This window comes from Telopea speciosissima, chromosome 9 (genome assembly GCF_018873765.1).
Source record: "Telopea speciosissima isolate NSW1024214 ecotype Mountain lineage chromosome 9, Tspe_v1, whole genome shotgun sequence".
NCBI classification, from domain to species: Eukaryota; Viridiplantae; Streptophyta; class Magnoliopsida; order Proteales; family Proteaceae; genus Telopea; species Telopea speciosissima.
In genome coordinates this window covers 11,028,566-11,051,443 of record NC_057924.1, presented here as the reverse complement: position 1 = coordinate 11,051,443, position 22,878 = coordinate 11,028,566, and the positions used below count along the sequence as shown (strand labels likewise).

At 38.7% G+C, this 22,878-nt stretch overlaps 2 protein-coding genes across 2 annotated transcripts; both read left to right on the top strand.

The window, feature by feature from the left end:
* The first annotated feature begins 992 nt into the window (after positions 1 to 992).
* Positions 993 to 3,948, top strand: LOC122640144 (receptor-like protein kinase THESEUS 1). The gene has a single exon (XM_043833294.1). It carries the CDS (start codon positions 1,147 to 1,149, stop codon positions 3,682 to 3,684), a length of 2,538 nt encoding a protein of 845 aa, XP_043689229.1. The 5' UTR covers positions 993 to 1,146; the 3' UTR covers positions 3,685 to 3,948.
* A 14,715-nt stretch (positions 3,949 to 18,663) lies between these two features.
* On the top strand, positions 18,664 to 20,857 carry LOC122638635 (mitogen-activated protein kinase kinase kinase 20-like). The gene is made up of 3 exons (XM_043831493.1): positions 18,664 to 19,602; positions 19,636 to 19,803; positions 20,768 to 20,857. Exons 1-3 carry the CDS (start codon positions 18,715 to 18,717, stop codon positions 20,855 to 20,857), a joined length of 1,146 nt encoding a protein of 381 aa, XP_043687428.1. The 5' UTR covers positions 18,664 to 18,714.
* Positions 20,858 to 22,878: the final 2,021 nt, after the last annotated feature.

The window sequence follows — 22,878 nt, the reverse complement described above, 5'->3', positions numbered from 1 at the left end:
AAACACCCTCAACGAGGTAAAAATAACAGTAAAAAGTGGAATAGGTTTTGGTCGATCCGACAAGATAATGGGTATTTTTGTCCATTAAATCTCTATACAATTACGTGTCACTTTAACATCAGAAGCAATCACTTCTGCTGCTAACGCCGTCAAATTGCCGTCAGACTCTTTTGGTCATCTCTGTCTACTTGCGCGGTTACCTCCTGACACTGGTTCTTTGGTTCGGCGTTTCTATAAACCGCGTAAAAAAAGGGGCCCAGTGGACCGTTGGTCCCAGCAAATGCAACCATGGCTTTTCCTCTTAAAGACATTGAAATTTGAGATTAGATATTTAGATATCCATTTAAGGGTATAACTAAAACGTAAAATAATAGAGCTCAGAGCTCCTCCGTTGCAGAACTTCCATGGCGTTTCGTTTTTTTTTTAATTATATATTTTTTTTCGTAGCTGTTCTATGATTCGGGTATCAAAAGCAAACTAGAATATCATGACTTAAGTCCACACTTTGATTTTTATTTTCTCTTTTTCCTGTTTGTGGGTCCTTCGCTTCTCTGTTAATTGACAGCCTAATCTATCTACAGGCTGGAAAGGTTGATTGAGTTGCAGTGAAGCTTCAAAGGATGAGTCTATCAGTATCATGGGTGGCATTTGGTGTCAAAACAACTGGGTTTTCTTTTTTATTCTACTAGTCTCGTTCAAATGTTCACATATCTGTATAGCTCTCATGGTGAGGTAAGGTCTTCGAAGGAATCCAAAACTGGTCTCTCATTGACGTTTTCCCGACTGTTGGGGACTTTTATTTGCTAGTCTCCTCGTCTTCGTATATTGCTGTTTAGTTTCTTAGTTAAAACCCAGATTTTATTTCCTTTCTTTGTTTTGTCCCACTGGAGTTCTCTGCGTCTGAAATTTATTCGCATAGATCTGGGTTTCTGAAAATTTTTTATTCCACTGGATTTGAAGAAATCGTCCTCTGCGAATTCGGGCTGTTTGGGTGCTTTGAAAGCAGAGTCTTCATACTTCTGTGAGCATTGGGTATGAACTCTGCAGCTTATGGATTGAGATAAAGATTTTGGGTTCGTGAGGAGTTTGTGGTTCTGAAGAATCTTTTTAGGGCTTTAAAGATTTGATTTACCAGAAATAGTGGAGATGAAAATGAAAACGGAGGGGTGTCTGCCTCTGGTTCTCTCTGTTGTTCTTGTTTTGTTTAGCCTCCATGGCTCCTTTGCTATTTTTGCTCCCGCTGATAACTACTTAATTGCGTGTGGTTCTCCACAAAATGTCACCTTCCAAGGTCGGACTTTTGTTCCAGATTCAGTGCAGTTCTCTGTTGTATTGAAGGGTCAAAGAGATAGCGTGGCTGCTATATCCAGTTCTAGTGTGCCATCGCCAATCTACCAGTCTGCCCGAGTTTTCACTTCTCCGGCTTCTTACACATTTAAAATCCAGCAAGAGGGTCGTCACTGGGTACGTCTCTATTTCTATCCTCTTCCTGATTCTGGCCAAAACCTAGCATCTGCTCCAATAACGGTAGTCACAGACAATTTTGTGCTATTGAATAACTTCACCTTCAAGAGCTATGATGGTTCCTTTATGTTTAAGGAGTATGCAATCAATGTGACCTCTGATACTTTGACCCTAACCTTTATCCCATTGAACAACTCTGTTACATTTGTCAATGCGATTGAAGTTGTTTCCATCCCTGATGCCTTGATACCTGATCAGGCACTTGCTCTGTACCCTTCTTCTCCCTTTAATGGCCTCTCTGATCTTGCCCTTGAGACTGTTTTCCGATTGAACATGGGAGGTCCTTTGCTCACACCACAGAATGACACCCTTGGCAGAATTTGGGAGAATGACAGGAAGTACCTCCATGTGAACAGCTCTGCTGTGAACGTATCGGTTAACCCATCAACCATAACATATCCAATGTCTGTCACACCTGAAATCGCGCCAAATTGGGTTTATGCCACTGCAGAGACCATGGGAGATGCAAATGTTCCCATTATGAACTTCAATGTAACTTGGGTCTTACCTGTGGATCCTAATTTCATGTATTTCATCCGGCTACACTTCTGTGACATTGTGAGCAAGTCTCTGAACAACCTCGTGTTCAATGCTTATATCAACTCTGATATTGCCCTCGGCAGTTTGGATCTCTCATCCATCACTGGCAAGTTGGCTACACCTTATTACAAAGATTTCATCTCCAACTCCTCAATCGATTCAGATACTTTAACTGTTAGTGTGGGCCCAGACACAATGGCAGACATAACTGATGCAATTTTGAACGGATTAGAGATAATGAAGATCAGCAATGATGCTGGAAGCTTGGATGGGTCGACTTCTGTTGAGGATCTGTTGCCCAAATCATCCTCGAACAAGACCAAGATAGAAATTATTGTTGGATCAATTCTGGGAGCTATAGCTGCCGTGGGCTTGATACTTCTGTGTTATTGCTGCTTGGTAGCCCGTAGGGCAAAGACCACTCACCAAGGGCAACCTTGGCTGCCATTACCCCTATACGGGAACTCTCAAACCATGACCAAGGGCTCCACAACCTCTCAGAAGAGTGGAACAGCAAGCTGCATATCATTGGCTTCCTCAAACCTCGGCCGCATCTTCATGTTCCAAGAGATAATGGATGCAACCAATAAGTTTGATGAGAGCTTGCTTCTCGGGGTGGGTGGTTTTGGGAAGGTCTACAAAGGGACATTTGAAGATGGGACTGCAGTGGCTGTCAAGAGAGGGAACCCAAGATCTGAGCAAGGTCTTGCTGAGTTCCGGACTGAAATCGAGATGTTATCCAAGCTCCGCCATCGCCACCTTGTCTCTCTGATTGGCTACTGTGATGAACGGTCAGAGATGATACTGGTTTATGAGTACATGGCAAATGGACCCCTACGAAGCCATCTATATGGGACAGATCTCCCATCTCTTTCATGGAAGCAAAGGCTCGAGATTTGCATTGGAGCTGCTAGGGGGCTGCATTATCTCCACACTGGTGCAGCTCAAAGCATAATTCATCGAGATGTGAAGACCACCAACATTTTATTGGATGAGAACTTTGTAGCTAAAGTAGCTGATTTCGGCCTCTCAAAGACAGGTCCATCTCTGGATCAGACCCATGTGAGCACTGCTGTCAAAGGGAGTTTTGGATATCTTGACCCCGAGTACTTCAGAAGGCAACAACTTACCGAGAAGTCGGATGTGTACTCATTTGGAGTGGTTTTGATGGAAGTCCTCTGCAGCAGACCTGCTCTCAACCCTGTGCTTCCCAGAGACCAGGTTAACATAGCAGAGTGGGCAATGAGCTGGCAGAAGAAAGGCATGTTGGATCAGATCATGGACTCAACTTTGGTAGGGAAGGTGAATGCAGCATCACTCAAGAAGTTTGGTGAGACGGCTGAGAAGTGTTTGGCTGAACATGGGGTTGACAGGCCTTCAATGGGAGATGTTTTGTGGAATCTTGAGTACGCTCTCCAGCTGGAGGAAACCTCATCAGCACTCACTGAGCCAGAAGATAACAGCACAAACCACATCCCTGGTATTTCAATGACACCACTTGATCCGTTTGATCACAGTGTAAGTATGATTGATGGGGTGAACTCGGGTACTGACGATGATGCGGAAGATGCTGCCACCAGTGCAGTCTTCTCTCAACTGGTAAACCCTAGGGGAAGATGAGAATGGAGAAAGGCTCCAATCTTTGCGATCTTGGCCATGGGACCGCTGAAACAAGAATTGGTCTTCCTGGCCTCTTTCCAATTCTGTGGAGGAATGAACAATTTTGCTCCATCAATTAAAAGGTTTCTCCTTATCTGTTTCTTCTATTTTTAATCTTGATTTTTCACGGATAATGTGTTTCAGTTTGTAATATAATTCATCAAAAGCACCTGGAGAATTCATTCCAAATCATGCCAAAGTTACTATCATAAGATTTTTATTATTCTTTTGTATTGGTTTGAAATATATTTTGTTTTCTCATTTGGCCTTTTCATTTCCTAGATACATTAACTGTGTAAATCTTCTGTTCACAATGATAAAAGGGAAATAAAGAACAGCTCACTCTGTCACTGCTGCAATTCTTGCAAAGTGGACATTGCACTATCAAACTTTGCTCTTCTAGTTTTACTGTACTTTATCTAAAACTCTTATAAGGGTTCAATTTTAAAGAGGCATCAATTATCAAGAGGGAGTGAGACTGACATGACATAGGTTGGTCTAAGCTAAGCTATTTGTCAAATCTAACAATTTTGTGTTTGGTATATTTCAGGGATTAAAATGTGTCTTCTGGATTTTAATATCCTTATAGTGACTTCTGTTAACTGCACATACCCTCTGAAGTCGGAATTACATGATTTAACCTTATAGAACCATCTCTTCTTGCTATGGCTTCCTATTTGGTTTCAAACTCATGACGTCAAAGGGTTTTGTTTATTTATTTATTTTTGGTTGGGGGGGGGGGGGGAGGGTGTTAGAGAATATTGGTGGACTATTAAGAGGATTAACCAGCCTTCACAATTAATTTCATACCTACTTTATAACTAGAACCAAGCATAATCTGATTAGTGGGCCATTCCGGATTTTGATACTCCCATGGTGTGGGGCCACCAACACCATAGCTTTAGTTGTGGCCATGTGTGCAGCAAAATTAGTTGTTCCTGTACTTCAGGTAAATCCCCCTTTTTTTTTTTTTTTTTGAGGGGGGGGGGGGGGGGGTAGGTCCATATCAGTATCATAAAGAGATTCAAAGTAATTACAAGCTATTAGTTTTTAGGGGTCAAAGCATTAAACAGATGCCACCCTTGAATTGGATCATATCAGGGACAAAAATGTTGGTATAGGAGAAACCAACTTGTGACTTTGATGTCCTATAAACAGCTTCAGTCAACTAATAAAGTTGAAATTACTGGAGAATGAATTCAAGAATGTCTTATGTCTGCAAACAGCATCACATTTGTGGGAGTTACAGCCGAGGCAGCAAGCTTTCGATTTAGGTTGATGGATTCAACCCTGGGGCACTTGGGAGGGCACCTCACATACTTGAGAAAGCATTGCTCTTCAAGTTAGTACAGGTGAGTCTATGTGGTGTTAAATTACCTGCTTGGATTTCTGTCAACTTTGATAAAAAGAAGAGCAATGAAATCACAACACAGTATTGAATACTAAAGACCTATAGAAGAATCTGAGAACTGGGCTTTCACTTTTACTTTTTCCTTGATAATCAGTATTAGCATAAGCAACTTGGAAGGTTTAATTCTGAAGAGGTTACATGGGCTTGTTTGGATCATGGATATCTTAAATTTTTTTGTGGGCTATATAATCTTGGTCAGAGCTTGGGGAATGGCAAGTGACAAGTGACAACCCTTTTTCTCTTTCAAGTAGTTTTTGAGAACTCATATATTATTAATCCTTCTCTTAATCAGCGAGAACCGGTAGGAATTGATCGAAGATTTTCATGTTGCTTGCATTTGCTTCCTGTCTACATTATCCTCTAATCCTGTTTATCTTCAGTCTAGTCTATCTGTTGTGTAAGGAGGCAAACAGTTCTTTCCATGGCTCACATAGGATTATAGGAAGGGATTCCTATATGCTTCGGATAGTTTTTTGTGGAAATGTGGATGGGGCCATGGTTCAAGGTATTGGTATCGCATTGGCCATATTGGTCGATATGTAGCAGTATGGATTTGGATCCTCTCCAGCACGGGCTGGGAATCTCTCAGTGAGATCTCTCCATCGGCCACATATGCCGGAGAGGATCTCTCTCTCTCTCTCTCTCTGTTCAATCCCTTCTATTTTTTAGTTAAAAGCTAAAGCTATCGATCTATTGATTGGCAAAACTCTGATCTGTTTTGGTATCAGTATTGGTCAGGACGGGCATCAATATCGATACCTAAGACCTTGGATGTGGCAGTTCCTATTATTTTATTGTATAGCCTTGGATTCGCTACTGGCAAACTATCAAGGCCCAATGAGGGACCATAATCCTTAGCCTAAGGGTGCAAGTTTGGCCCAGCGAGCTTCACCCCAACTGAAGCCCGTCTGAAAATTCCAAGGCTTGGGTTGGGGTTTCCAGGCCCAGTTCCCGTCATATATATATATATAAAATCTTGTTGTAACCAATGTTTTTTTTATGGAAACTAAATAAAAAAATTAAAATAGAAAAGTAATCACTTTTGTGTGTGATCAAGTGATGAGAAAGAGATCAATGGGAAAGTTTATCGCATGTTAGAGTCGTTTTTCATGTGTAAATCGAGAGGACAATTAGCCAGTGCCTTCTGTCGCACTGATCGCATGGGAATCTAACCCCCCCAGGGCAAGCTAGCCCTTCTACCCCATTTGATTATCCTCCAACAACCATTCACTCTGGCTATCACCAATCGGTGTATTTGTATGCAAGATCAGCCTCTTCTCCATACAAGTATTAACGAAAAGGCGGCGGATGGTGATACAGATTTGCCATTGTGCAGGAGCTGGAAACAAAGAATCCCGTGATAGGCAGGGGCACAGGATCCACCCAATGAGAAATAAGTTCAAGGCTGAGGTCAAGTTATAGGCACAAGGAGGTAAGGTATAGTAAGTTCCTTTTTCATGCCTAAATCATCCTAATCAATAGCACATAATTTGAAAGAATGGGCTTTCATTGTAGTCCTATATGCAACAGACATAACCAAGTTATGACATTGCTAAACGCGGGAGCCTGGTGCACTGGGTATGACCTTTACAAACATCCATAAATTTAAACAAGAAGAACATATCCAAAAGAGGCTTAAATAACTCCACTAGCCACCCATCATATGATCCCTGAATCAGCCATCTAGCCAAAACCTTATCACTAATCCACATTTCTACTCGACAGAACCCTTGTCCTAGTGCTCGTTGCAGCAGCCCTTGTAAGATGGTGCCAACGGATTCCATGAATTCCACAATTTACCATAGCAAAGTGAAATTTAAATTTATAGAGAACAATTGAAACCCATCCAATTGTAGATGTACTAGAGATAAAAACAACATCGCATATCACTAGGGGCGTAGCCTTGGAAGGTACAACCAAATAATCTATTAGTTATGCATGTGAAGTATATGCTCAAATGCATAACTAATTTATGAATTTCGAGCACCAATAGAAATGCCACACAATAAAAGATTTGAGACCTCATGAGAGGATTCTCATACCATAGCAAAGTGAAATTTAAATTTATAGAGAACAATTGAAACTCATCCAACTTAAATGTATTACAGTTAACAACAACATCACATATCAATAAGGGTGTAACCTTGGAAAGTACAACCACATAATCTATTAGTTATGCATGTGAGATATATGCACACATGCATAACTAATTTTTGAAATTTAAGCATCAACAAAAATGCCACACAATAAAAATTTTGAACTCTGGTGAGGATTCTCATACCAAATATTTTTTTATGACAATTTCCAGCATCAAAATTGTTAGGACACACAAAGATAATTTAGAATGCAAACCAAATTGATGATCTTTGCGTGCATTAATAATGAATCAATCCATCAAGAAAACCTATACCGCTGGAACAGGAAATCAGGATGCCAATACTATCCATGTATCAATGGCAGATATTGTTTCCGAAAATCAAAAGACAAATCTAAGTCATACATTTTTATGGTTTTCTTTAATCTAAAACGTATGTTCCCACGGACCCACTCAGAGTTAGGAGAGTGTACAGCAGTGTCTAAAGTATTGGTATTCATGCATTGACATACACAAATGTGTGTGTTGGGGTTCCACGCGGAAGACATAAATAATAATCCCACATTAGATGTGAGTAGCCCGATGTTGAGATTTATAGGTACTGAGGCACCCTCTCCTTAATGGTTTCCAAGGATGAAATTGAAAAAGATCTCAATTGCTCTGATACCACTTGTTAGGGGACTTGGGTATAACTCCCGCGTGAAGGGAGAGATGGAGATTTAAGATTTTGGTTGTTCTCATGTCCTCTCTATCCAACGGTCAGAATGAACATATCATTTGTCCACTTGGCAGAATAGATACATTGTGACATTTGGAAAAATAATAAACCTTTGTGACAAAAAATTCACCAAAAGGAAATTACCATTAAGAAAACTAATAGGACTATACATCATGTGCTATGCAATTTAGCTTACCTACCATAGTCGTCCTAACAAAAATATGGGCAGCTAAAACAATAGTTCTATCTTTTTTTTTTCCCCCAAAATTTACATTTAAGCTTACCTTTCCTAGCTTTCCTAGCTAAAATATGGGCATCTAAAATATTAGTTTTATCTTTTTTTTCCTCAATATTTACGGGTTAAGCTTACCTACCCTAGCTTTCCTAGCCAAAATATAGGCATTTAAAACAACAGTTCTATCTATTTTCCCCAATATTTACAGTTTAAAAAGGAGTTCAATAAGCTTAAACCGTCCGATAAGAGAATATAAAGTTCCCAAGGCCATCCTTGTTTCCTTGTGTCAACTAGTCCACAACTTCCTTGCAATCAGTCTAGACTCTACTGCCTTCCATCCTTGTCCTTGTGTTTATTGTAGTCCCTTCCAGTCCTCTGATTTCCACATCATGTGCATTTTCCAAGATGAAAAACCCAAGGTTCCCTACCCTTTGAGCTATGATCATCAACCTCACACATTTTGACAGTGTTCTTTTTAACAGAAAACTAATGATTCTCAGCCTTGGAAGTAATCTCACAACAAAGTGCGTATTTTCTCGGACAAAGCTTTTGGGTCACTTATATGAGCCAATAGATCCAAAGAGAACCGCCTAAACACCTCTGTTTTTGCAACATCAAAACTAACATCCAATAAACCTCCCTTTTGTTTTTTATGGTCCAGAGATTCAACACCAAACACAGATGCAATCTCTGGAGAATAGAGAGGAGAAGCGAGACTTTTGGGCGATATTGACATAGGTTCAACAAAAGATCCTTGTGTAGAAACTTTCTCAACACCAAAAGAAAGCACTCAATGTTCTGATCGAATAATCAATGTTTTTTTTTTCTTTTTTCTTTTTTTTTTTTTCCAATCGCCTTCGATTTTGGTTTCGGATTCGATCGTGCGATTGATCCATTTGTGTGATCAGTTTTGTAATCTATTTTGAGAGATCGTGCGCTACATACTGGAATCACGTTTCTGGATTTAGCGTACTCGGTTTTGAGGTTTGTCTTCAATGGCATTGGTGGTATTTGATTACAAAACAAAAACAAAAGTAGTTTTGCAGAAATGTCAGAGAGCTCTGTCAAAAAGCTATTCCATGATTGATTGCTTTGATAAAATAAAATCAAAAATAAAAAATCAAAAGCATTGATTATTCGATCAGAACATTGAGTGCTTTCTTTTGTTTGAAAAGCAATTAATCTATTCTGCTTTGATTGTTATTGAAAAAAAAAAAAAAAACAAACAAATCAAAAGCATTCTTTGGAAGATACCTTTTGGCTTTTGTCTGTATAAATCAAAAGCTTTTTGGAAGATACCTTTTGACAGCAGTTTTTGTCCATACAAATCAAAAGCAGTTTGGAAGATTACCTTCTTGGGTTCGGCCACTACCTGCGAGCAGTCAACATCGCATAAGAGCCGGCACCACTGTAACTTTGTGATTCTTTCCTCCGTCGTCTAAATCCAGGGTAGTTCATTCCAGGTGTGATTATTCTTTGAAGCATTTATTTTATTTGAATTTTTTCTTGGGCATATAAACAAATCACTTAATATGGAGAAACACGCTGTTCCAATTGAGATGATCAAATTGGAAAGCTTTAGTGGCTCTGAGTTTAGTTCTTGAAAAAGGAGGACTCAGTTTGGACTGAAGTACCTCAATATTTTTTACACTGTAGTAAATAAATTTTCTGATTGCACGAACTTAACTGAAGCCCAATAGATAAGTGATGAGGATTTTTATAAAGACTACCTATTGAACTGCCTGTCAGATAGGCTGGCAGAGACTTATAGTAAATATGAGACTGCAAAAGAGATTTGGAAAAACCTAGAAACCCAATTCAAAAAGGAGGAGGACCTATCAAAAACTCACTTGGTTGACAAGTTTATGGACTTCAAGTTTCAAGAAGATAAGGAGATACTTCCATAAGTAACAAACTTTGAGAACTTGAGAACAAAATTGAACCAAGAAAACATCCCTGTTGTTGATGCATTCTTAGTGGGTGCAATTATCTTTAAGTTACCCTTTACCTGGCATTCCTTTAAAACTGAGATGCATAAAAAGAAAACACAAGTGGGGCTAGATGATCTCAAATGGTTCATTAGAATCGAAGATGAGAACAGAGCCAGGAATAACTTGGAGATGGTGAAACAACAACATGCATCTGTCAATTTGGTTTCACAACCCAAGAAATATCCTAGGCAGTCCAAGCCACCTAAGAAAGAACTCCAACAGTTAGAGGTCAAAAAGATTAATTTTAAAAAGAAGGGCAAGTGCCGCAACTGTGGAAAGTGGGGTCACTATGCATCTGAGTGTAGGGGTCCTAAGAAAGGGAACACTGACACACCACAGAAGGAAATTCACATGTTGGTGGACAAGACTGAGCCTACTAACTTTGTTGCCATGGTTGGCAAGGGTAAGGGGTTGGCCAATACATCTTCAGATTAGTGGTTAGACTCTGGAGCGACTTGTCATGTTTGCAATAGCAAGAACCTGCTCACTGATATTGTTCAAGTAGCAGAGACTGTCACTGTTGCAAATGGAGACGTCGTGAAAGTGCTTCAACATGGGACAGCGAACCTGATTCTTTCATCAGGTAAAATATTAACTTTGAAAAATGTTAAAATCTTTCCTGATTTTGAAAAGAATTTAATTTTCATTGGAATTTTGCTTGATGCTGGCATGTCTATTACTTTTAGTAGTGGTAGAGTAACATTGTCTGTTAACTTTTTTTTATTTTGGATGTGCTTATAATTTGAATGGTATGTTTAGGTTGAGTTTAGCTAATGAGACAATAAACCAAGTTAACTATAATTCACTTAATCCCAAAATACTATATTGTAGGTTAGGACATGTGAATTATAGGAAAATGCTCAAACTAGTTAAAACTCATAATTTACCATCAAACACTTCAATTAGATTTAACAGATGTGAGGTGTGTGCTCAAACCAAAATAACTAGAAAACCTTTCAAACCGGTTTCTAGGAGCACTCAACTTCTTGAACTTATACATTCTGACATTTGTGACTTTAAAAGCTACACAACTAGAGGAGGTCAGAAGTATTTGATAACATTTATAGACGATTTTTTTAGATATTGCCATTTATACCTGTTAAAATCTAAAGATGAAGCATTTTAAAATTATAAAATTTTAAAATTTTCAAAAATATGGTAGAAAATCAGTTGAACTTAAAAATTAAAAGATTTAGAAGTGATAGGGGAGGAGAATACAAATTGACAGAGTTCAAGGAATTCTGTGTCTTTGCAGGCATAATCCTTGAAACTACTGCTCCTTACTCACCTCAATCAAATGGCATAGCTGAAAGAAATAACAGGACGTTAACAGAAATGTTAAACTCTATGTTATTGACAGCTGGCATGCCCTCTTGCTATTGGGGAGAAGCAGTGTTGACTGCAAATCACATTCTAAATAGACTACCACATTCAAAATTGACTTCTACACCTTATGAACTATGGCATAATCATCCATGTAGATATGACACTCTTAAGGTTTAGGGCTATATAGGTTATGTTAGGATACAAGACTCTAGGAGACCTAAGGTAGGAACTAGAACAAACACTTGTGTATATCTAGGTTGTACAGAAGACAGTGCTGCAGACCAGTTTTTGGATCTATCAACCAATGTGGTGATAGAATCTAGGAATGTTATATTCTTTGATGATAAATTCCTTAGAGATAAAGGCTTGACCTTGCCTGGTCTGACTGAAGTGGTTACAGAATCACCTTTAAAATCTGAACCAATTGTTTCTAACACTACTCCCACAATGCTCCTTGAATAAGAATCTAGAACAGTATCTACTAAAGATCGAGTACCCAAGAATTTTGGTGAGGATTTTATAACCTACCATTTAGAGGTTGATCCATCCACCTATAAGAAAGCGATGAGATCTAGACTCACTAGTTATGAAAAGAAGTCATTGATGAGGAAATGAGCTCTTTAATGCAGAATGAGACCTGACACCTTGTTGATCTGCCTAGAGGGGTCAAGACAATAGGGTGTAAAGTGGGTACTGAAGAAGAAACTTAATCCGGATGGGTCTATAGCCAGGTATAAAGCACGGTTAGTAGCTAAGAACTATAAACAATTGAGAGGGATAGATTATTTTGACATCTACTCCCCGGTCTGCCATTTGGCAACGATAAGGATTTTTCTTGTCATAGCATCTATTGAGCACTATATTGTGCATCGAATGGATGTAAAAACGGCTTTCCTTAATGGAGACCTAACAGAAGAAATCTACATGAACCAACCTGAAGAGTTTGTCATGCAAGGTTCTTAAAAAAGAATTTGTAAATTAAACAAATCTCTCTATGGTCTTAAACAAGCACATAAATTGTGGTATGAGAAGTTTGACAAGACAGTAAAGAGCTTTGGTTTTCAAATCAGCAACTCGGATAAGTGCCTTTATTTTTTGTCTAAGTCAAACAAGATCGCGATTATTTGCTTGTATGTAGACGACATGTTGATTCTAGGTTCTGATCTCTCTGTAGTGAGTGACATTAAAGAAATCTTATCCAAAGAATTTGACATGAAAGATCTTGGTGTGGTAGACACCATTCTCGGGATGAGAGTAAGCTTCAGTGAGCAAGGGATCACCCTTAGTCAAACTCATTATATTGAGAAGCTACTTTCTAGTTGGGGATACAGTGATTGTAAACCGATTGAGACACCCTATGACTATAACAAACGGTTGAAACCTAACACAGGTGACACCATGAATCAGTTATATTATTCTAAACTGATTGGCAGTCTCATGTATGCAATGAGTTGCACTAGGCCAGACATAGCCTTTACGGTAGGCATGCTAAGTCGTTTCACTAGTAATCTTGGAAAAGAGCATTGGGATGCCCTATCGAGTCTGATGAGATACCTTAAGGATACTTAAGGTTATGCTTTATGTTATATTGGGCATCTTCCAACTTTGGAAGGATATTCTGATGCATCTTGGTGCTCAGATTTGGGAGACAGTAGATCCACCAGTGATTATGTATTTACACTAGGAGAAGCAGCTGTAGCATAGAAATCCAAGAGACAGACTAGTATTGCTTTGTCATCTATGAAATCGAAACTTTATGCTCTAACTTCTACGGGAGATGAAGCAGAGTGGATAAAGGATCTGATCATGGATATTCCATTTAGGAGTTTTAAGTTAAACTCTATATCTATATTCTGTGATAATCAAGCAACAAAGACAATTGTGAATAACTCACTCTTTAATGGTAAGATAAGACGCATCAGGCTGAAACAGGCCATGCTAAATTATAAAACAGAACAAGGTATTATCACTTTGATTGATGTGAGATCGAAGGATAATATGGCAAATGCCCTTACAAAGGGATTGAACAAAGATCAAACATTCAAAACTACGGGAGAGATGGGGTTAAAGACCATTTAATCAGGGCTTAACCTAACCCATAATTATTTTGAATTATTCGAATCTCATCTAGCCTTGGTAAGCATTCGGGACAGTTTACATGTTTCAGATAACTTAGTTAAGTTACTAAGTATGGGGGTTTGTGAAACTATTCCAAACTTGATGGTGTAGCAAATTTTCATGTGAAGTCTCCTTATTTTATTTTTCCACAAAGGAATATGAAAAATGTTTGATATGTTTCAATGATATTATGCTAGTCTTTATGTCATTTCAAATTTGATGACATGTCTTTCATAGTGTGGTGTACCATTCCAAATTTGATGATACAACATAAATCTATGACTGATATGACGAACACAGTATTCCAAATGAAAACATGGTATGGTCCTTATGATAGAGACTATATAGGATCGAGTTTTTGTAAAGAAACTTGATGATGATGCTTATTATTTTTTTATTTACCTTCAGCCATATATGAAATGTATTAAGTTCTTATTGTTGAACTAGATACTATTGTGCAAATGATTGAATTCATATTATCTTACGAAATTCATATTTGACAAATTACAGAGAATGACGAAGATGGAGGAGAATGGTTGAATCTAGATCTCGATGATGATGACTTACTTGATAAGTAAAGTCACATGGATTGCAAGGACTTTTTCTTTTGATTATTTCTTTTGGTTTAGCCACTTGCATGTGGAACTTCGGATTTATTGTTAGGTTTAGTTTTTTTTATCTAAAACCCTAGTTTTATTTCTTGAAGTTTACTTATTGCTTATTTGATTTATTGGATTATTGATATTCAATTTATATTGATTCAATTACTGATTGAACAATGATTTCTATATATGTGTGATGGATATATGTAGAACATAGGAGGAGATTATAAGGGTATTTATGTAATATCCATTCATATGTTCTAATATAATCCATCCTACTTGTATTTATACTCATGCTGTGAGGGGCAATCTAGTAATTAGTCCATCTGACCTAAACCCTAGTTTCTTAGAAATACTAGCTGGAGGCAGCAGTCTGGATATTCCAAACTAGATACCCAGGGTGTAATGCTTTAAGCAACCTTGTGCTTAAAACCCTAAACCCTAACAAAGGGAACAGAGACTGTCATATGGGAACTAGATGGAGCTCCAATAGCAAAGGAGCCACTAGAAGAGATAGGGTTTGGAAGAGCATAATAGTGGTTATGAATCACCACCGAAGAAGGAGAATAGAAGTATAAACCTGAGAGATGAGGTAATGAGACTTTTTGGTCCACTGGGCCAGGAAGAAAACCAATAAACCAGTCCTCAAACCCTCCCATTCAGCTAACCCCAACTTTTTTTTTTGGGTAATAAGCTAACCCCAACTAAATCACCACCATTAGTGACCAAAGGTAACACTGTATAGTTTAACTATACATCATCCAAAAAATCTTGAAATCACTTGCCTGTCGCTGATCCATAGGTCAAATAGATGGTTTACTTGAAATTGCCATCATAGAATGATCTAGAGGAAGAACTTCCATAGCAAATACCATTGGAGGACTTTCAACATGGGTATTTATAGCCTCCAACGAACCTTGGAACTCAACGAGAGTCATCGGAGCTTCCACAGGGTTAGGCAGTAAACACTCGTCAAAACAACAACCAACAGAGGAGCACTATAGACTATTGCTTTAGAGCCTTCAAATGAAGAAGGTAAAGCATTCAGAGCCAATGAAGAGACCAACCCATTTCCATCCTCCCCCTTGAAAGACAAAGAAGTAGCATTAGCAACAGTCAATACAACATTATGGCTTTCCTTGGAACAAAATCTATGGCACCAATGGTGCAGACAAACAAGTTTGTAACCCTCGTCAAAAGATATAGTCTACCATCGCACGCCTACCTTAACACCTGCAACACATGAAACCAGAGGTCGATTAGAGGCCACCGAATGGAAGGGAGAGCCATTCATATCCATGTGTGAGGGGGATGACGAACAACGACTAGAACTTTGAGAAACCCTAACTGGAAACCCCCCCCCCCCCCCCATCATCCATCAGAGACTCTAACAACAAGCCTAGTGAATCGTCACTTACACCTCTTAGGCCGACATGTGGATTCCACTCATTCTCTCTCCCATTGCATTAACCGAATACAAACATCTGATTTTCAAAACAAAGATTTCTGGATTTGTACATGAGATTTTGGTGCTTTGAAAGCTCATTCTTCATAGTTTGTGAGCATTCGGTCGGACTCTGCAACTTTTGATTTTTAGAACAAATATTTTCGGTTTGTGAGGAGTTTGGGTTGGGTACCTAAAGTCTAGCAGTTTCTTTTTCAGGGCTTTAAAGATTTGGTTTAGCTAAAATGGTGTGGAGATGGAAACGGTGGGATTGCTACCTCTGATAATTGTGAGAAGTGGGCTGGGAGGGGGTGTTACGAGGAATGGGGTACAAGGCTGAGCGCAGGGAGTGGGAGTAGAGGAGACCGAGACAGAGAACAAGAGGGAGATTGGGAAAAGGAGAGGGAGGAGGAGAAAATTATGAAAATTACCCTGCCTTAAAAAGTTGGTGAGTCATTTGGGATGGATAAATAAGTATGGTCACAACACATTATTGTAACCGGGCTGGTTATAAATAGCTTTACCCTTAATTTTGTATTAGATATTCATTTTTATTTTAATATGATATTGATAAAAATTAAGAAATAACAAACAAACTGGTAAAAATCGGTATAATCACTAGATAGCACCACGGTGCTATGACGCTATAGTCATGACCACTATCGATGTATTGGGAAAATTTTGCCACCATAGCGCCATAGCCCCAGTTAAATCGTCATATCACCAATTGGTCGCCATGACACCAAATTGCCATATCACACTATATGGTGATTTGGCGATATGACGCTATGGCGATGATTTGGCAATATGACGCCATGGTAGTAATATGATGATTTAATGATTTGGGGATTTGGCGTCATGGTGGCTATTTTTTTTATATGTCGATACAAATTGATACTAGTCACGATCGTAGCGCCATCTGGTGATGATACCAACATTTTATTATTTTTATCAGTATTGGATTGGTATGTTTGAGATCGATACCTAAAACTATTGTGCCGGATTAAAATAAAAAACGAACATTGAATGCAATTTTTTTTAAAAAAAATAAACAAATGAAAAGGAATTGATAAACCATGAAAGAGAGAAGGGGAAGGAAGAGGTAATCGATGAATGCAATGAGAAGAACAAAAAATGAGTGGAATCCACGTGTCAGCCTAAAGGGTGCAAGTGAAGTGGACTCTCACTTACGTGATGATTCACCGATCCCGATCCCGATCCCTCTAACAACATCATATTAACACACCAATGACTGTGAGAGAGACTTCTGGTTAATTAGAAGATTGTAGATTCTGAAAGTCTCTACACCAACCCAACTCTTACCTCAAGTCCCAACAACACCCACCGCTCAATGGAGTTTCTAAGTTTTAATGTCAATCCCATCTATAAATATAATTCTAAATTTTAATCAAAATATTCTGATTTTGACATATTTTCGAAACAAAATGACATGAGAATTTAGGCAACTTCAATGTTTGGATTTTCACCTAAAATGATCTTATTTTGGTGCCATTTCAACCATTTTAATGATATATTTAAATATTTCAGCTATTTTAATGGGCCATTTCAACCATTTTGAAGGTATATTTTAGTTTCAATCAAGATTGAAGTCAAAGTGGAAAACAAAATCCTGAACTTTACCTATAAAAAAAGGCACCCTCCCAAATAATTAAAATATTGATCGTTTAATAATAGGGAAAATCTTGTTATAAGTACTTGTAAACTAAATTGGTTACAATAAAATTGTAATCTTATTTTTTTGTCCTTTTAGTATAATACATATTTTATTTATCAAAAAAAAAAGTATAATACATATTTTTTTCAATGAGGTTAAATGTTATCATTTCACATATAAACTACATTAAATAATTTTTTTTGAAAAAATCTTATTTATCTCTGCATTAAATATTATATTAAATAATTTTTTAAAAATAAAACAAGGAGAAATCAAAAGAAGATTTTTGGGGGTAAAAGGTCATTTATTAGATAATATGAAAGCTCATGGCTAAAGATTACATAACTCCATTAACCATGGATAGGAAATAGATCATGTTATCGTACACGTCAGGGAGTCAGCCAAGCTGTTAGTCTCCTTTGAAATAAAAAGAAAACTACATGCTTTAAAATAAGAGGATAGATAGATAATATCTTCCAAAATAAGTCTCAAGTTTAACGGTGAAGATGTTAAACCACCATGAAGATAATTGATGATGTTTCTATTATCCAGTTCCAACGACACACGATCAACACGCTCTAAAATAACTTCCAACATCGATGCTCTTAATGTCATAGTCTCCCCAATCGCAACATTATTGAAAACCGTTGGAATAAAATACAACATGAAGAGGTTTCCCCTTACAATCAATAAAAGATTATTTAACTTGTTAATTGACCACGTTAGGGACAAGAAGTTGCTTCTTTGATTATATTTATAAAATTTTATATAAATTTATATAAATAAGTAAAGCGAGAAAGAACACCACTCTGTCATGCTAGATACAATGCTGTCATTTCACACACTCCTTTGTCAGGGCGTAGGGGTGACAGGCCACGTGTGGTATTCTTTTTCACTTAAATAAATGTTGTCTAGACAGAGTTGGTAAAGACAACAGGGCACGTGTACTTTTCAGTGATTACCAACATCAGATCAGCGGTTAGTAAACGTCTATGACACGGTCCGGATTGAAGTTGACTCTGTACCGCCGTAGCAGGAAAGCGGGATTCATGTAATGTGAGAGAAGGCGTCACGTGAGTTCGTTAGTCATTCGTCCAAGTCTCCATTCAATTTCGAACGCGGTTGCTTTTCGCCGTTGCGGACTCAATGTCGATGACTTGCTACTTCTCTACTCTACTTCTCTACTTCTCTACTTCTCTATAAATTAGAACCCCGCGAACCCTTTCGGTTATCAAATCGTTAATTGTTCCTTTGCAGCGGAAGTAATCCTTAGCTCTTTGTTTGATCCAGAAAACCCTAACTACCGCTCCATTGTAAGTTCCCCATCTAAAGAAAGAAGCCCTAACCCTAAGATTCTGATTTCTGAGCCCTCCAAGATGGATCGACAGAGTCAAGGAGGAATGTGGAGGAGAGGCGATACCATTGGTCGAGGGAACTTCGGCACTGTTTCTTTGGCCACAGCAAAGCAGAAAGCCAACAGACGTCGAAACCATCTCCCACCATTAATGGCTGTGAAGTGGGCTGAGGTCTCTCACTCCTGGACACTTCAGAAGGAAAGGGAGATACTCACCAGGCTCGAAGGATGCCCTCACATTCTACGCTGCTACGGCGACGAGATCACTACGGAGAATGGTGAGCTAACCTACAACGTCTTGCTGGAGTATGCTTCTGGAGGTACCCTAGCTTCTCGGATTAAGAACTCCCATGGCGGATTGCCTGAAGCCGAAGTTAGGCGCTACACCCGCTCGATTCTTCAGGGTCTTCACCATATTCATGATCGTGGTTACGTTCATTGCGATATCAAGCCCAAGAATATTCTGCTCGTGCTTCGCTCGTCTTCTTCCTCTTCAGAGACAAGTCATGATGACTGTGTCGTGAAGATTGCTGATTTTGGTTCCGCCAAGAATACCATGAAAGAACAGAGGAAGAAGATGAACGAACGCAATTCTTTGAGTTTGAGAGGAACCCCTCTTTATATGTCACCGGAAACTGTTGCACGTAAGGAACAGGAAGCCCCCTCTGATATATGGGCTCTTGGGTGTGTTGTGGCTGAGATGATTAGTGGGAAACCTGCCTGGAATTGCAAGTCTGACATGGATGTTGATGAGCTTCTTTCTCGTATCGGCTTCAGCAGGGAATTGCCCGAGACCCCGAGTAAGATGTCCAAAGAAGGGAAGGATTTCTTAAAGAGGTGTTTTGTGAGGACTAGCATGTTCAGATGGACAGCCGCCATGCTTTTGCATCATCCATTCGTATCAGAGGATACTGATAATACCAAAGAAGCTGAGAGTATTCAAGTTCAAACTGCTCCAGAATTGTCCAATGATACAAAGGTTCAATTATCTGGGAGTAATGTCGAAGAATCTGCAGTGGGAGGTCAAAAGCGGAGGAGGATCAATGGCTCTGATGAGCCTTCTATTGGTGATGACAGATTGAATCCAGTATCAAAGGATTCAATATCTTTGGTATTATAGTGGAACAGACTGACAGAGAAAAGTATCAAACTGTAGGAGGAACTGATCATGGAGAGGGGTTTTGACTTTTACAAGGGCAATTTGTCCGTCGGGATAGATATTATTTAGTTTCTTTTGGTTCCATTGGTTTTGGGAGATTGTAATTTTGGATATAGATTTATATGCTCACAGGGAATCCTTATTTATCATGAGGGTACAGATGGTATAGCCTCTAGTGTTCATGCATGTATATAAACACTTGATCTTTCATTGTTTAATGCAACATTTTCTGCAGATTCTTTTATCATATCTATGTTATTCTTCTATCATTATTAAATCTTTTAGTAACAAACGAGTCTATCATTCATTCATGCCTACATAGCATGGATATGAGATGTCTGGAGCAGCTACCTTAAATCCCCAATTCAGCCCCTCTCATATGATAGTAGTAAGTATACAATTGCGGACTCTTCTCACCCACTTATTCCTCCTCCCCCCCCCCCCCCCCACTACACCAAACAAACACACACTAGCAAGGAAAATTTACAAGCCCTGTTCAAGCTTGTGATGAAATGGGCAGAAAATGGAATAGGGCATGCCCTTTAATGCAATTTTGCATGGAAAGCTTGTGTAGTCTTGGGGCCATATCCCACTGAAGAAGCATCCTTGAAAATTCTGAATCTTTATTTTTTCAGGCCACTTCAATTATATGCAGTTTGAACTGCTGTGGATCATTGTTAAGTCTTGGGTCCATCATATTTTCATTCTTATATTGCTCCAGTCAAATGGTGGCATACTTGTAACTTGTCCCCAGCATGCTCTTTCATAAGAGCTTTGATTACTGAAAATTATTCTCCCCTTCAGTATCCCTTTTGGAATATATGTCCTTTATCTTAGGGATTGGAAACTAGATGAGTCGAATAGATTTTCAGGATTCTTGAAAGGCAACTTTGTCTCTGTCCTTTGATGTTTATAGTGGTTGGTCTCTTCAGTTATCTACATGCTCACAGTTAAGCCTTTCTTCCATCAGTTTGTGACTGCCTACAACATTTGCATTTCTGACTAAAATGTTATTGAATACACTAGCCCCAAGTCAATTTTTGACTTCCTTGAAGTTAAAACATGCATTTGCCTCCAAAGAGAAGGATAAATAAAATAATAAAAGGCTAATCGCCTATCACAGGGTTCCCCCCCAAGCAGTACCACAGATATCAAACATGCCCAGCTTATCTGTTGTCTGGCTAGCCGAGTTCCTCCAAGAGGCTTTGTTAGCATATGCAAGTTACAAGTTGCTCCCGCCTTCGGAAAGAGAGAAATTTCTTTGGTAGCTGCTCTTTCTAAAATAAAATTATGCTAAACCTCCATGCATAGTGTCCAATTATGTTTAATGGGAATATGGACTTTTCTGATAGTTGCTTTGTTTTTGCAGGATAAATTAATTGAACCTTGTACTAGAAACCCAAGTCCTTGTATCGGCGCTTTCAGCTGCAGCAACTCACGAGTCTCCACAATCCATTGATCAGGTACAAGCTCTTTTAATAAATTTTTATTGATTCAGTACCTTTTTGTTTTACTTACCCTCTGTCCTGCCAATATATGCGGTACTTCCTTCATTTTCATTTGTTGTTCAATATTACTTGTTTCTGCCTGAAGAAAAGAATAGTAATCATCCCTGTCTTTCCATCAAAGGAAACAGAGCAGTTACCCTGCAACATGATTGGTTCTCATGCACAAATAACAACCAATTAGAGGAGTGCAGTAGGGCACCATTTATAGATAGCAACAAAGATATTTACACAGAAAAAAAGTGGTGAAATTAAAAAAAAATCCGACTTACTCATTAGGTTGATAGGGGGAAATGGAGTCCTAGAGGCAAGAAGTATATATATTTTTGCCATAGGAAATATGGTTTATGAAAAGTTAATCATAAATTCTCTGATCATTTCACATTAGGGAGATCTCGAAAACATCACGGAAAGTTATGCTGAAATGTTTAAATTTGGGCGAAATACTATGGAAAGTGGGAAGATATTGAGAAAGAACATAAATTCTCGATAAAGTCTCAAGAGCCATTAAAATAGGCATGATTCTCCTCATGACTCAAAATTTATGAAAATAGCAACAAAAGACGAATGGGGATTAGCAAATGCACGTTCAACTATTGAGACTATGTGGTTCATTACCATCCGAGATATGGTATCATTTCTTTATATGTAAGGGTTAAAAATATAAGCAAAACAAGTAATTAACTATGATTCTTCCATCATCTCTTTCTCTCTCTCTCTCTCTCACACACACACTCTGTTGTAGATGGATTTTTATCACCCCCAGTACATGTTCCCCCATTGCACCTCAAGTGCACCCTGGGAGGTCGACACGTGGAAAATTCCAATCCAATGTTTACAATAAAAAATCCTCTTCGTGAACGACGGCCAAACCAGAGTATCACGGTGGACCACCATCACGCGATGGAGCACATCTATCACGGCGGAACACCCTCACGCTGGCGCAATGTCCAACAGCGATGAGCTGCAATCGAACTTCTTGGGTTTGGAATCCCTAACTCCCTCCCTGCCAAACTCTGAGACGATCGTTCATCTTCAACTTCAATCACTCCAGGTATGTTCCAGGGCTATCTCGCTCTCTCTTCCTCCTTCCTTTGCTCTATGTTTTATAATGGGATTCTGAAATCAAGGGATTAGGGATTTTCGGCGAGATTTGTGAGTTCTTCAAATCTCACAAATTGTTGCATATGATAGGGATTTCTTAGGGATTTTTCATTCGTGCTAATGAGATTCTGAAATCATAAGTTAGGGCTATGTTGTTTTTTATTTTTTTATCATTTTATGTGTGGATTTGGTGTTAGGGACCGAACTTTTTTGAACTTTTTTTTATCATAAGACGAGCTGCAATCGAACTTTTTTGATCATAAGTTAGGACTTTTTGTGTGGATTTGTAAGGGATTTTTTCTGTTATGGCTTTCATACTAGGGAGTAGGGAACAAGCATGTACTTACCTTGGGGTGTGTGTTTGGAAGTTGGAACTGGTAAGCAGAACAAGGATGCCATTGTTAGTTGCCTTGAGCTT